The 14,627-nt window shown below is 35.7% G+C and overlaps 1 protein-coding gene across 1 annotated transcript; it reads right to left on the bottom strand.

Moving 5' to 3' along the window:
• Positions 1-7,389: 7,389 nt before the first annotated feature.
• LOC123948682 (protein CIP2A-like) lies at positions 7,390-13,564 on the bottom strand (the record flags this gene model as incomplete). Its single annotated transcript, XM_046015858.1, has 2 exons — positions 7,390-7,451; positions 12,037-13,564. Coding segments are annotated over 2 exons (1,590 nt in total), but the record flags the coding sequence as incomplete, so codon positions are not given.
• Between the last annotated feature and the right edge of the window lie 1,063 nt (positions 13,565-14,627).

The raw sequence follows: 14,627 nt of genomic DNA, 5'->3' as shown, positions 1-14,627 counted from the left end.
GCATTAATCATCGTCATCTTCAGTATTTTCCTCTTACGGTAACTTTTAATCTGATCTTCTCAGCTTCATACTTGCAATCTGCCATAAAATGGCATCTGGAGGTCAGTTACCTATATCTAAAAATACAACTGTACTTAACATTATAAAAATTAAATACATAAACGTAAAATGTAAAATACATTTATAAATGTATAAATCTTTGTTCTTCTATTTTGGTTGCAAATGAAGGAATTTTAATTTAAATTAGCTTCTGCAAAATGGGCCTTTTCTTTTCTTTCTTTCTTCTTTTTTTTTTTAATGTTTTACAAACCAAGAAATTCAGGAGCATTTCTAGCTCTAAATTAGGCTCTGGCTTCAGTGTCTCTCTTTTAACCATCACAGCTATCTTTCTGAGCTGTCTTCTTAGTGAACCAACATGAGTCATATCCATTCTTAAATAATTATCATTGTCAGGAGGAGGAAAAAACACTGTATACAATCTATCAGGCCTCAGATTCTAATTACTAGACTCATCTTTAGTAAAACAATATTGATTGAATCTACAAGGGAATTAAATCTTTCAGAGAAATGATATTATTTTATGAAAAACAGGAGGGAGGAGTCAGACAGTGGGAAAAATGTCTATAAAGAAGCCTATCTTAAAAATTAGCATGGGTCATCATATCTGTGTTTCTTAGGTTGATATACAAGTCTTCTTGCTATATTGTCTCTATCCAAGTTATTAGCTTCTCTACGACACTTCTTTTGGATAACCTTATGTTCCAACATCACAGTATTTCTACCCTCTAAATTCACTTCATATCCAGCTCTCTCCCTATGCCCTTCCCCTCTTAAAGAGTGGGGAAAATCTCTTAGTCAACAAAACTAGTTTGTTTGTGAAATTGTCCAGGTTTCTCAAGAAGAATTAATTGCCACTTGTTCTCTGTTCTCAGTGACATATGAAAAACTCTATATTGGATTTAATTTGTGCCTGGTAAATTTCTATTTAGAGTTCTGCCTCTTTTGCTATAGACTGAATTTGAAGTAAAAAAGCCTACCTTATTCAACCTTGTATTTCTAGTGTCTTGTATGATGTCTATGTATATTAGATCTCAATCAGTATTTGTTGAATTCATAACATTACTGAAAAGGAAGGGATACAATATTTAAACTTCATCTTGCCAGCCAAAGTAATGGGACACTCTCTCAGGTATTTTGTGAAAATAGATGAAATTAAATATTTGGGGAGGGGAAGGAAACTACTACTAGCAGTCTCTTGTCAAAAATTATTTTATCCATGTTTTCCTATGTTTTTATCTCTTATTCCCCATGATTAAATATATGTTCCTGTTTTTGTGAAAAGGCTGCCAATGGTGATGGTGAGGGCCTATCTTTAAATAGCTTCCCAACAAGTAGGAATACACTTTTTAAAGGTCTTTGGGTACAGTCTGAAGACACATACTTTCATTTGGCTAGGCAGGCAATTACAGTCGGCATCCTCAATGGTCTGAACAGTCATTAAAAAAATATGCTGGGGGGAGGTGGGATTGGGAGAGGGGGAGGGGGCTATGGACATTGGGGAGGGTATGTGCTATCGTGAGTGCTGTGAAGTGTGTAAACCTGGCGATTCACAGACCTGTACCCCTGGGGATAAAAATACATTACATGTTTATTAAAAAAAAAAAAAATTTGGAAGGGGAGGCGAACCATAAGAGACTATGGACTCTGAAAAACAAGCTGAGGGTTTTGAAGGGTCAGGGGTGGGAGGTTGGGGGAACAGGTGGTGGGTAATGGGGAGGGCACGTTTTGCATGGAGCACTGGGTGTTGTGCAAAAACAATGAATACTGTTACGCTGAAAAAAATAAATAAAATGGAAAAAAAATATGCAAAGACTAACACATACCACAAGTTTCATGAAGACTCCTAACGCTGGTCATCATGTAGAATGCAGTCTGCACCACCTTTGTTTCTCCTTGAAGGTTTGGGGGGGGTGGAGGGAGAGTGTGGAGGGAGCAACAGAATTCGGGAATAAGATGTGCGTGATGGCTATGAGGACAGGAGCCTCTGGGTTGCCATAAATCTATGAAAAGTTCTTATTTATCATTTTATAAAAGATTACAGACTATCAGAGTGGGAGGAAATAATAGAGATCATTTCTTTCATTATTCTGAATAAACCTCACAGCACAGAGACATTAAACACAAACCTAATGTCACACAGCAAATATGTGGTAAAACTGACATAAAATCTCTGACTACCAGGCTAGTCTACGTATTTTTTTTTTTCATACCTTATATTCAAGATACCTCCTGGAAGGATTTTCAAGTGGCACCCAATATAATTCACTTGAAAATTCAGATGAATAAAATAGAAATAGGGGGATGTCATTTGTGGTGTCACATGGAGAAAACTTTTCCATCTGTTACTCACTAGCTAGTTGATCCCAACGTCCTCCTTTTAGGGGCTTCTCAGGCAACTGGCAATATGTTACCGGCTCATCCTTCAATAAGCTGGAAAGCTTGGAGGAAATGGGGGATAGCTAAGGGCTCCAGTGCGGGTTATACCATTCCCACCCTTATCCATTTTATATTTTGCCAAATAATCAAAATAACTAGTTAAGACAAATTGATGAGATCAATTTTCTATAGGTGACAGGCCCCCTCTACTCTTTCCTTAAAAGGATACACAAACACATGCGCATACACATTAAAATGAAACCAAGTACAAGTGAACTCTGGTTATCAATAAAGGTATGGTGGCATAATGGCAAGACAATGGGAATGTATGAGTTTGTGAACTTGGCCAAGTTCCTGGACGTTAGCTTCTTCACCTGAAAATAAGAAGTCTTAACTAGGTGAGCACCGAGGTCCCGTCTTCCAGGAATGGGAATTCTATGAGCTTGGAGTCAGCACACAGTGTGCATGTAAGGTAGGCTCTGCCCAGGCCCTGGTGTTTCTTGGCCTTACCAGTCTCTTTGATCACTGATGCTGGTGGGATCTGTATTTCAAGCATGTCTTTCACTTAGTCTTGAAAAATGCAATCTGTATTTTTTTCTTCTTTTCACTCTTCTGCTTTTCTTAATAGGCTGAAGAGGAAAAAAAAAGTTAAATTCATATTTTGCCACTGCTGGTTCTAATGTCAGTAAACTGTATTTGCTAACTTTGATGAAAATCTTCTTTAAAAACTCATGAATGAGCCTAAGCTTCTTGGGCCCTCTTTTCATCATTTCATCTTTTTCTACTTCCTGAATTCCTAAGTCACTTAATTTCTCTAAGTGCTGCCTTCAGTCAGCCTCATTCCTTCCTGCTCACTTTCTGCCTCATTTTCATCCTCCATGCTCCACCTCCATACAGTATGTTTTATTAACTTCAGCCAAGAATTGAAAGTCTACAATGTATACAGAAAGTGGTCATAAGTGACTACCTGAGGTATACTTAAATTTTTTAAAAAGTGCCCCTTCCTAATAAGTAAATGCCCTTGAAAGGAAAAATAGCAAAGTCAGAAAGAACACCATGTATAAGTTGTTGCTAGTTGCCTAAGTGTAGGAGTCCTTTATCATAGGATTGGAAGAAAAATATTCCTAGATATGTTATCCACAATTTCCAATTACAACTAAAGGGATGGGCATGGATTTGGAACAAGCAAGTTCTCAGTTCAGAGTCAGCTTTGCCATTCACTCGCTAGGACCCCAGCAAATTATTTATTATTTCTAAGCCCCAATATTCTTCACTGTTATTTGTGGCTAAGATTATCTATCTTACAGTGTTTCGTAGACATAAAGAAACTTCAAGTTTTGTGACTTCCTGGTTTTACTGGGTGGCTATAAAAGGGGGAAAAAAAGATAAAGAATAATAATCCTGGCAAACTCTTAGGCATTTTATCCCTTCTTTTGAAAACTATCTCTCAAATGTATTCATTGTTTTACTCTAAGTTTGTTTATCTAATATGAGACAATTTTTTTCCCCTAGCCTAAAACTAACCTCTTTTTCCACAGGTTCTTCCTGAATATATTAATAATAGTATAGGAACCAGTAGGAATGGATCTTTAGGTTTTCCAGTATTTATGATGTGGCAGATCATTTAGTTACACTTATTCTTTTAGAAGAGTTTAACAGTTAAACAACACCAGAAGAATTTCTGATAGCCAAGAACTTTCTGATCATTATGAGAGATAAGCATTTTTATTCATTCAATCATTTGACTATCTCTTTGGCCACAGAGTCATAAACACCATAGAACAGCCAAAAGCACTAAAAAGTCCCTGTCCTCATAAAGTTTATGCTCAAATCCTTATCTCATTTAAGGAACAAGACACTGGTTAGTATCAGTGTAGATTTATCTCGTGAGCATTATAGGTTTATAGTAAACCTAAAGAAGTGGAATTTCAGAAGCCATCAAAAATTTTATTTTATTTATTTATTTTTAAGATTCTATTTAATTATTTGACAGAGATCACAAGTAGGCAGAGAGGCAGGCAGAGAGAGAGGGGGAAGCAGGCTTCCTGCAGAGCAGAGAGCCCGATGTGGGGCTCGATCCCAGGACCCTAAGATCATGACCTGAGCTGAAGGCAGAGCCACCCAGGTGCCCCGGCATCAAAAATTTTAAGAACTTTTCCAAAGCCATGGGGAATGACTGAAAATGTATCCACATGGTCATAATTTTTTTGCAGCTTTACTGAGGTATGATTGATATACAATAAATTGTATGTATTCAAGTGTGTAGATACATTAACACCCATGAAACAATCTTCATCTTAAAGACAAACAACATATCCATCACCAGCAAAAATGTTTTCATGAGACTTTGTTTTAAAGAATTCCACACTCTCTTAATTACTACAGATTTATAATAATCTTAAGTCTTCCATCTTTGCTCTTCTTTTCAAAGTTTGTTTAGATATTCTAGTTTCTTTATATTTTTATGTCAATTTTAGAATCAGTTTGCCAATTTCTAAACTTGTGTTTGCATTTAACTCATAGACTGATTTTGGAGTTATTGCTATCTTAAGAATATTTATTGTATCAATGTGCATGATAAATTTCAACATTTACTTTAGATCATTTATAATTTCCATCAATAATGTTTAATGTTCAGGTACAGGTCTGGTATACATTTTGTCAGTATAAAATAGTATAAAATATGAAAAAATCATATCTTTATACTATTATAAACTATACTTTATATATTTTAACATGCCAATTTCTGTTTCTTTCTTTGCTACTATATAGAAATACAATTTGGGGATATTGATTTTTGTATCCTACCACCATGATAAATGCATTTATTAGTTATGTTATCACTTTTGTAGATTATATAGAATATTCTAAATAGTTGATAATTTTGTCTGTTAATAAAAAAAGTTTTTATTTCTTCTTTTCCAACTTGGATGCAGGTTTTTCTTATTATCTTATTTCTTTTTCTTATTATATTACCTAGATCCTTAAAGGTCTAGGTTAAAGATGGCAAGAGAGGTTAAAGGTTAAAAATGGCAAAAGAAGTCTTCTTTACCTTATTCTTGATTTTAGGAGAAAAGCAGCCAATCACTCATCGTTAAGTATGAAGTAAGCTAATGTTTTTTGAAAGATATATTTTTTAGGATGAAAAAATTTCCTTTTATTTCTAGCTTACTAAGGATTTTGATCAGGAAATGTTGACCCAGGTCAAATGATTTTTCTGTGTATGTTGAGATGATCATTTGAATTTCTTTTTTGTCTGCTAATGTGGCAGATTACACGGATTAATTTGCAAATGTTAAACCAAACCTGCATTTCTGGGATAAAACCTGCTTGGAATTGATGGATTATCCATTTTACATATTGTTATATGTGATTTCCTAAAAATGTGTTACACTTTGCATTGGTATTTGACATTGGTCTGTAATTTTAATTGGTTTGTAATATTTTTGCTTATATTGGTATCAGAATAATGCCACACTTTTAGAATGAGTTGGTAAATATTTCTGCCTCTTTAATTTTCTGAATGAATTTGTATAAAATCGGTACTATTTCTTCCCATGTGCTTAGTAGAATTTATCAGAAAACCATGGGAATGGAAGATTACTGGTAGGAAGATTTATAACTAAAATTCAGTTTTATTAGCAGATATTGAGTTATTTAGGTTTTCTATTTTTTTCCCAAGTGAATATGATGGCTAAGTTTATGTGTCAGCTTGACTGGGCCACAGGATGCCCAGATATCTGATCAAACATTATTCTGGGTGTTTCTCTTTAGGTATTTTGAGATGAGATTAATAATTACATTGCTAGAGTAAGTAGAGAAGATTGTGCTTCTTAATGTGGGTGGGCCTCATCCAGTTAGTTGAAGGCCTGAATACAGCAAAAATGGTGACCCTCTTTAAAAGAGAATTATTTTGTTTGAAGATGGGACATTGGTTTCATTTATAAATAAAATGGAAAAAAAAAAAAAAAAAAAGATGGGAACATTGGCCTTTTCCTGCTTTCAGACTCAAATTGAAAGCTTGGCTCTTGGGGTGCCTGGGTGGCTCAGTGGGTTAAAGCCTCTGCCTTCAGCTCAGGTCATGATCTCAGGGTCCTGGGATCGAGCCCCGCATTGGGCTCTCTGCTCAGCAGGGAGCCTGCTTCCTCCTCTCTCTCTGCCTGCCTGTCGGCCTACTTGTGATCTCTGTCTGTCAAATAAATAAATAAAATCTTTAAAAAAAAAAAAAAAAGAAAGTTTGGCTCTTGCTGGATCTCCAGTCTGCTAGACATTGGCGAGGAGAGAGCTTGGTGACTACCTCTAAAGATGTTGATATCTGCCAGCTTTCATAATAATGGAAGCCATTCCTTACAACAAATACCTCCCTCCTTCATCTCCCTCTCCATATATATACTGGTTCTCTTTCTCTGGAGAATTCTAATGCAGTGAACTTCGGTAATTTTTTTTTTTGGTAATTTCTTTTAAGGCATGTTGTCCATTTCATATAAGCTGTCAGGCTAACTTGCATAAAATTTTTAAAAATATTTCCTTACTATCTTTTTATGTCTATACAATCGGTGGTGATACTGCTTCTCTCATTTCTGATATAGATATTTTGTTTCTTCTCTCAATTGTTTGAGTTTCATTCTAGAACTCTCAGACCTATTACTTGAAAAAATAATGCTTTCTGACATATGGTTGTGATTGGTTTGGAGAGACAAAATGTTTTTAGCTATAGAAGATCTTTTATAACATTTTTTCCTCACCAGAAGTTTCTGAAGTGGCTCCTACGGCCAATTTTCTGGAAACTGTATATTCTACTAAGTGTACCTTAAATGTGAAATCTTCAGTGAAATCGTTCAGATTCTTTTTTGAGTCATTAATCTTACCTCTAGAGTCTTACAGCACTTTGCACTGGCATCAAAACACAACACACTGATTTGAATCCTAAGTATTTACATGTTTTCATGCTCCTCATTGGGCAGGAATTTCTTTTAGAGTGGAAGTTCTTGCCCCGTTCAACTCTGTATTCAGAGCTGTAAGAGCATAGAGTGTATTCAACACAAATTTTTCAATTGAATTGCAAAAAAGGTGACTACATTTGTCCATCTTGGGACCATTAGTAATACTGAGAATGGCCATTTCTCAAAAGGGAGTGGTTGGAAACAGATAAAAAATGGTTAAAGAGTGAGGGGGTGTGAGGGATTGAAAACAGCAAGTTATACTCACACATTTTACACTGTGTGGAGCTGTAATTTTGAAGTGAAAAGTTTCCATGACCACTGCTGTGATAATTGGTATTAGCACTATATATTCTTGGCATTTTAAATGAAAATTACTGCCTTGGTTCATACTCCCACTGGTGTACTAAAAAGCTCAGCTACCACATGACTTAGAGCTGTTAGTCCCAAGAAATACACTTAGATCATTTGGTTGAACTAGTTCTTTTGATTTTCCAATTTTCATCTCAAATTTTCCCATCACTCTTGCCTTTTCAAGTACTCTTTTAGAATATAAGAGAGACCTCTGATATTTCAGACAGTGTCCACTTTTTGTAACATATAAGGGAAACAACTTAAAAGAATTATCTAGTTGCCTTATGGCTGTCACTAAGAATTCCTGCAAGGTAGGAGGAATTGTGTTACCTGCTTACAAACACCAGGCTTATATAATTTAAACATATTTGTCAAATTGGCAGGATGTGCTTAGGATAGTCTGACTTAAAACAAAAACTATATATTGTGTTGAAATATGTATGTATTTATGGGAGGGCACTTAGGAAATTCTTTAAAATGGGTGTATATCTACATCTCTTTTTAAAAGTATATAGAGATATTAAGTATTTGATATACTTTAAATATATATATTTTTCAATTATATACATATATTTTCAATATATATTATATATTGTTTTCAGATAGACAAATTTGAGAGGATATGGAACTAAGTCAGGAATGCACTTTCTCAAAAACAGTAACAAAAAAACTTTATGGAAAGAAAAGTCACCTAGAAAATACACTAATTTCCAGAGAAATTAGACCTGACATAAAATGAATAGACTCTTGGACTGCTGATTAGATATAATATGTCTAGTATTAGGAGATAAAAATAAAGTCCAGAGTGAGCAATGTCCAGGAAATAATTGGAAGAGACAAGTCAACACTATCGGGATGTCTTGAATGCAAGAAGCTCGAAACAAGATGGGATTGGGAGGGAGACAAACCATAAATGACTCTTAATCTCACAAAACAAACTGGGGTTTGCTGGGGGGAGGTGGGATTGGGAGAGGGGGAGGGGGCTATGGACATTGGGGAGGGGAGGCGAACCATAAGAGACTATGGACTCTGAAAAACAACCTGAGGGTCTTGAAGGGTCAGGGGTGGGAGATTGGGGGAACAGGTGGTGGGTAATAGGGAGGGCACGTTTTGCATGGAGCACTGGGTGTTGTGCAAAAACAATGAATACTGTTATGCTGAAAAAAATAAATAAAATGGGAAAAAAAAGATGATTTCAAATAATATTTTAAGTATGTTCTATTAAGGAACTGGTTAAGTAGTTCACTACTTAAAATTTTCTACTAATGTAAATTTTGACACAGAAAGATGAACTCGGGCTATAATGTAGAGATCACTGGTAAGATCATGTTTGAGCCAATTCTGGTGACCTACTGATAATCTTTATTAATGGAGAAATTTTGTGAATCCAGACATGAGAGAGAAAAAAAATGAACATGATGTTCAAGTCTACAATATATTAATCAGTGTATTTTTAAAAAAGAATTAGTTATCTATTACCCAGGTATCACTCAGTTCCTCAAAGTGGAAAGTCATTTAAAAATTTCTTTAGATTGGGGCACCTGGGTGGCTCAGTGGGTTAAAGCTTCTGCCTCCGGCTCAGGTCATGATCCCAGGGTCCTGGGATCGAGTCCTGCATCAGGCTCTCTACTCAGCAGGGAGCCTGCTTCCTCCTCTCTCTCTGTGCCTGTCTCTCTGCCTACTTGTGATCTCCATCTGTCAAATAAATAAATAAAATCTTTAAAAAAAATTCTCTAGATTATAATAAGCTTCACCAACGAACAAGATCTATATTATAGGTTTTGGTTTTTATCTGGCTGCTTCTTATATGGAAAATTTTCAGTTTGTGCCCCACAGAAAGCAGCAGAGTAAATGTATTCATATGGGCTCTGAATAACCTAAATGATGGAATATTAGATTTTGTTATAAAATTACCATTATTACAATTTTTTACTAATTGTTACAATTATAGCAAACCATTACAAGTATATTTTCTATTAAACTATTTAATAGTGATTAATGATTCACCCAAGTATATATAAAAATATACCTGGCAAAAAAAAATACACCTAGCAATAACATACTTTAATACTTTCCTTTTTAATACTTCTATTTAATGAGTGCCTAACATATGTCAAAACATTTTACATATCTCTAATCCTAACACACCTCACAAAATATGTTTTATAATTCCTATTTTACATATATGAAAACTGAGGATCACATAATTTAAACAACTAGCCCAAGGTCACATAAAACAAATGATTTCAGTTATACTAGTGATTAGGTATTTGATAATTATTTATTTAATGGGTATCTCCTTGAGATTATTATTGTTATTGTTATTATTATTCCCATTTGAGAAGGGATGACGCAGTGGCACAGAAAGGTTATAAAACTTACCCAGAGTCAAATGCCTATAAAGTAGTAGCTGTAGACTCGGAACCTGGGTAGCAGAAACAGATCCATTTCTCCCAGTAGACATCTGGTCTATATCCACCACACCACGAAGGAACATAGGCTAACCTGTGTGTCTCTATATATGTGTGTGCGTGTATGCGTGTGTGTGTATCTATATATACACACACATTGAGGATGAATTTTGCTCACTTTGCAATTTGTTTTTAGGCTCTATTAAAATCAATGTATGAGAAAAAGAACACTCAAGTTCCTTTAAGAAGTATTCTATCTGAAAATTTGGAAGCCAGCATACACTGTAAATAGAACATGCATCACTGTCTGAAAAGTGGCTCACAAGGGACAGTCAGGAAAGAATTCATTCCCAAGCAATTCACTACCATTTCTGTGTATTCAAAAGAAAGGATAGAAAGGAATGTACTGGAGACACTTTTGGCATCATTGGTGATTTGCTCACCTCTCCCGGGTCAAAGAAAGTAAATGAAATTCAAAGGGCTCTGGGTAAACAGTACATCTGGGTGTCATTGCAATGAACTTAAGCCCTTATTGTATTAGCTTTGTGTTTTGGATAGATTTAGGGAAAGAAGATTGTGTGGCTGAGTTTGGTCAGAGGAGATATTAGATGATGAATTCCTTTTTCTGTGCTGCTTTAGATTATCTTAAGATTGCTGTGTTAAAAAATAATAGATATGAGAAATTTAGGTGTCTACTACTAACCAACTAAATCCTTAAGAGTTCTGATAGACCCAGAAATTAAAAAAACTCATGTCAAGCACAGGTATATTCATAAAACTAAGTACATTCAATTTTAAATGGACCCCAAGCATTTGTGAGAGTCCTCTTTTATCATTTTATTATTTTATAGTATAGAGCAGATTTAATGTTGAAATATTGAGTTTCTTTAAATAAAATTTATAATTATTTTAAAGTAGGAAATGTGGGGGTAAACTTACAGGGACAAAAGAAGGTAATAGGATAGGAGAAAATAAATTTAGTTGCCTCTCTTAAATGTTTATTAAGGATAATGTCAATTAAATGGATTTTGTGATAGTCAGTATAAATAAATAAAATAAATGTTATCATACAAATAAAAATATTAACTGGAATAATTTGGGGGTGTTAACTGACAAATACTCAAGCATAAAAGAAAAGCCTCTGAAATTTCTGTTGCAATAGTTTCCAGATCTCTTGGGCTTTCTAGAAACCCCGAATCCTGCAGGTTCTTATATCCTCATGTTATGGCTAGCCATAAAAGTCATGATATCTTTTTAAAAGGTAATGATACTGAAGTTTTTCAGATTTCTATCTATATCAAATATTTTTTTTTCTAATTGCTAAGTTTCATTGGATTTTCTTCTATTGTTTCTCCTTATCGACCTCATTTCAGTGAAAAGCAGCTATCAACAAGTACTAAGTAACCTTGAGTTTTGGAGATACCCCAAAAGAAGGCAGCAAAGATGAAAGGATTATGCTGTTCACTGTGTGTGTGCGTGTATATTTTAAATAAGTAAAGAGACCCTTCTGATTTTACTTTCTTATCAACAAAATGGGGCTTATGCTATGCCTGCCTCCTGCAATGGTTTCATATTTTGATTAAGCATTAAAGATTTCGGAAGTTTGCTTTAAGATATGAAGGTTACGTGGTAGATAAGACAAATAAAATCTTACCCTCATAAGCATATTTTCTAGTTCAGTCAGCTCTAAGAGACTAACAGGACACTGGGTTACAGCTCAGAATATAGGCCCTAGAAAATTGTAAGCAAACCAAAAATCGGCTCAATGACTTATTGGAAGTGTCATTATTTATCTTCCAGCATTTCAGAGAGATCGCAAACTAAGGCAAACTCCCTTGACCATACCAGAAAGCAGGTATGCAAAGAGTAATAGGAAAAAAAAAAAAAAGTCTTGCCCCACATAGGGAGCCTGATGGCTGGTTGTTGGCTTTTTTGTTGCAAATTTGCTAGCTTACATTCTCTGTCTACTAGTTGGTTCTGTACTTCTTTTCTCTGTTCTTCTTTCTCTATTAACTGGGCAATAGTTTTTTCATTTTGTTGCTTGAATGACTCATTCAACTTTTTCACTGTCTCAATTTGTTTATTCAGAGAATCACATGTCATCTGCAAATCTTTATTCTTCTTTTCATTGGTTTCATTCCTCTGAACAAGTTCCATGTAGGATTTTGTCAGTATTTCATGTTCTTCAGCCACAGACTCTAATTTCCTATTATGTTGGAAGAGATGCTCAATATCACTCTGGGCTCTTTCTGATTCAACCTGCTGTGCCTTTAGCAACACACCAAGCTCTTCATTTTTTCTCTCAACTTCTCTCAACATACCAGCAAGTGTCCGCGCCTCTGTCTCAGCTTGAGTTCTTTGACAGCGATATTGAGCAATCAGTCTATCAGCCTGTGCAAGGGCTAGAGCTTTTGCTTCCAAAAGATCTTGTAGCCTGCTTTCTTTGGAAGCTAATGTGGACAGTTTCATCTCATATACATCCATTATGTCAGATATTCTCACATCATTAATCTGTTCCTTTACCACCATTCCAGCCTGAAGTTTCTCTATTAATTCCTCAATGTTCAATCCTGGAACTCTAGCTTTCAAAAGTGGAGGAGTGAAACATTTTACTGATGTTGGAAGACTGTGATTTAGTGATTGCAAGGGCATTCTCCTGGGCATATGTTCTGTTTCTTGTTGTCTATAGGCATTGTTTGCTGCTATACTTTCTCCAAGTACTAAAGCAGGGAAATCTGGCAGTGGAGCAGCTTCCAATAATATTCCCAGTCCAGATTGTACTTGTTCTCTATTATCTGATGTTAAAGCAAAAGCCAAGGGAGTAATCAGGCGTGGATCCTGAAGGATTTTATAGAAGCTTACTTCCATACCAGGAACCAACTGCTTAAGTCTATTCATCAAATCAAGAGTTTTCAAAACTACATCAGCAGCAAGTTTGCACAATTCAGAATCTGCTACCTTTGTTCCAAACCCCAGATCAATCTTGCCGTATATAAATTGTTGTTCTATCAAAGTGGTACATTTGATAGTAGTCAGAGTTTTTGCAACATGCATTTTTCGAGAATCATCTCCACACAGAGTTAACAAAACTTCAGTGGCCTTGACCATCCTTTCACATTTTTTTTTTAATAAGGCTTCATCTAGATTTTGTTCTGTGAACTGAAGTTGATCAAGGATTCTGGGCAGCAGAAGGGTCACAAAACGGTCAGCTGAGGAACAGTTAGCAGTATCTACAATGTCCTCAAATATTTCCTTGAACAAATCCAAGGCTAAAATAGAACAGTTTTCCGACCCATCCAGAGGTTGGCTTGACCAACGAAGTAGAGCCACTGTAGGTTCTAAACATTTAGAACAGCTTCCCAGAATGGTGTTGCCAGATGGAGACTGTTCAAATATCATCTGAGTGAGGACGTGGCGGGGACAAGTGGGGACAGTTTATTGGGAAGGAAAAAGTGTGTCTGTGGGCTCTGCTAGAAATATTTGCTTCAGGTGTTAGTGAGAAGAGTGGACCTGCCAATCTGTTATTTCCCATCAGTGCTCCAAAAAATCTCTTTATGACTATACTGTCTCTCAAGTAGAAAAACCCAAGCTTTCTAATGCCAATCCATATATTAAACACATATTGTTCACTATAAAAAAACTATAACAACTCTATCACTCATATGCATCATGATTTTTCCCCTCTGGAAAGATGATTTCTATCCCAACTCTCCATAGTGTAGACTAAGCAAAGCCTTTTTTTAATGACAGGAATAGATAATGGCAGCATCTTGGTGGGATAAAATAATACTTGTCAACAGTGAAACAACTTTATTAATGTATCTGTTGTAATCGTATGTTTGCTTCCCTCTCTGAGCACTGGACTGGGCTCCTTGACAGATAAGGATATGTCCTTCGTATCCCTAGTGGCCAGAATGACATCATAGGCAATCAGCAAATATATGATGTATGAGCAAATCAGGAAATGTCATCGTAACACTTACCCAGCTGAGTATGATGGTGGCGATGGGAAGGCTAGGGGGTTTTAGTCATTTATCTAAACAACAATAGCTTCTACAAGAAGCTCAGTCCAAGAATGGGATTTGTCAGACAAGTCCAGGCGAGAAGACCGTGTTTTGATCTTCTCATTTTCAGACAGACTGTTTACAGCTCATGGGGTGTGAGATTCAATAGGCATGGCAATTACTGTGCATCCAAGCAGTTTCAAAAAGCATCCCACCATCAACAGGCTCTCTTGTCCATTCCAGGAATTCCCTGCCTATTTTGGGTAGTTTGTCTAGATTCCTAGATCTATATGCTCAAGGAAGTGTCATAATGAACACAAACTGGCCAGAGGCAAAGGTGAAATGTGGTCCCTCTGGATATAAAACCCTTTGCCCTTAATAGCAATTAAGTAATTTAATACATTTGTTCCTGTTCTCGTGATACATGAAGTGAATGTTGCACTTCCTTTTTTAAAAAATCCTTCGTTCATGCGTTAGCTGTC

This window comes from Meles meles, chromosome 8 (genome assembly GCF_922984935.1).
Source record: "Meles meles chromosome 8, mMelMel3.1 paternal haplotype, whole genome shotgun sequence".
Classification (NCBI taxonomy): Eukaryota; Metazoa; Chordata; class Mammalia; order Carnivora; family Mustelidae; genus Meles; species Meles meles.
The sequence above is the reverse complement of the archived record's forward strand: the minus strand, read 5'-3'. Positions and strand labels throughout refer to the sequence as shown.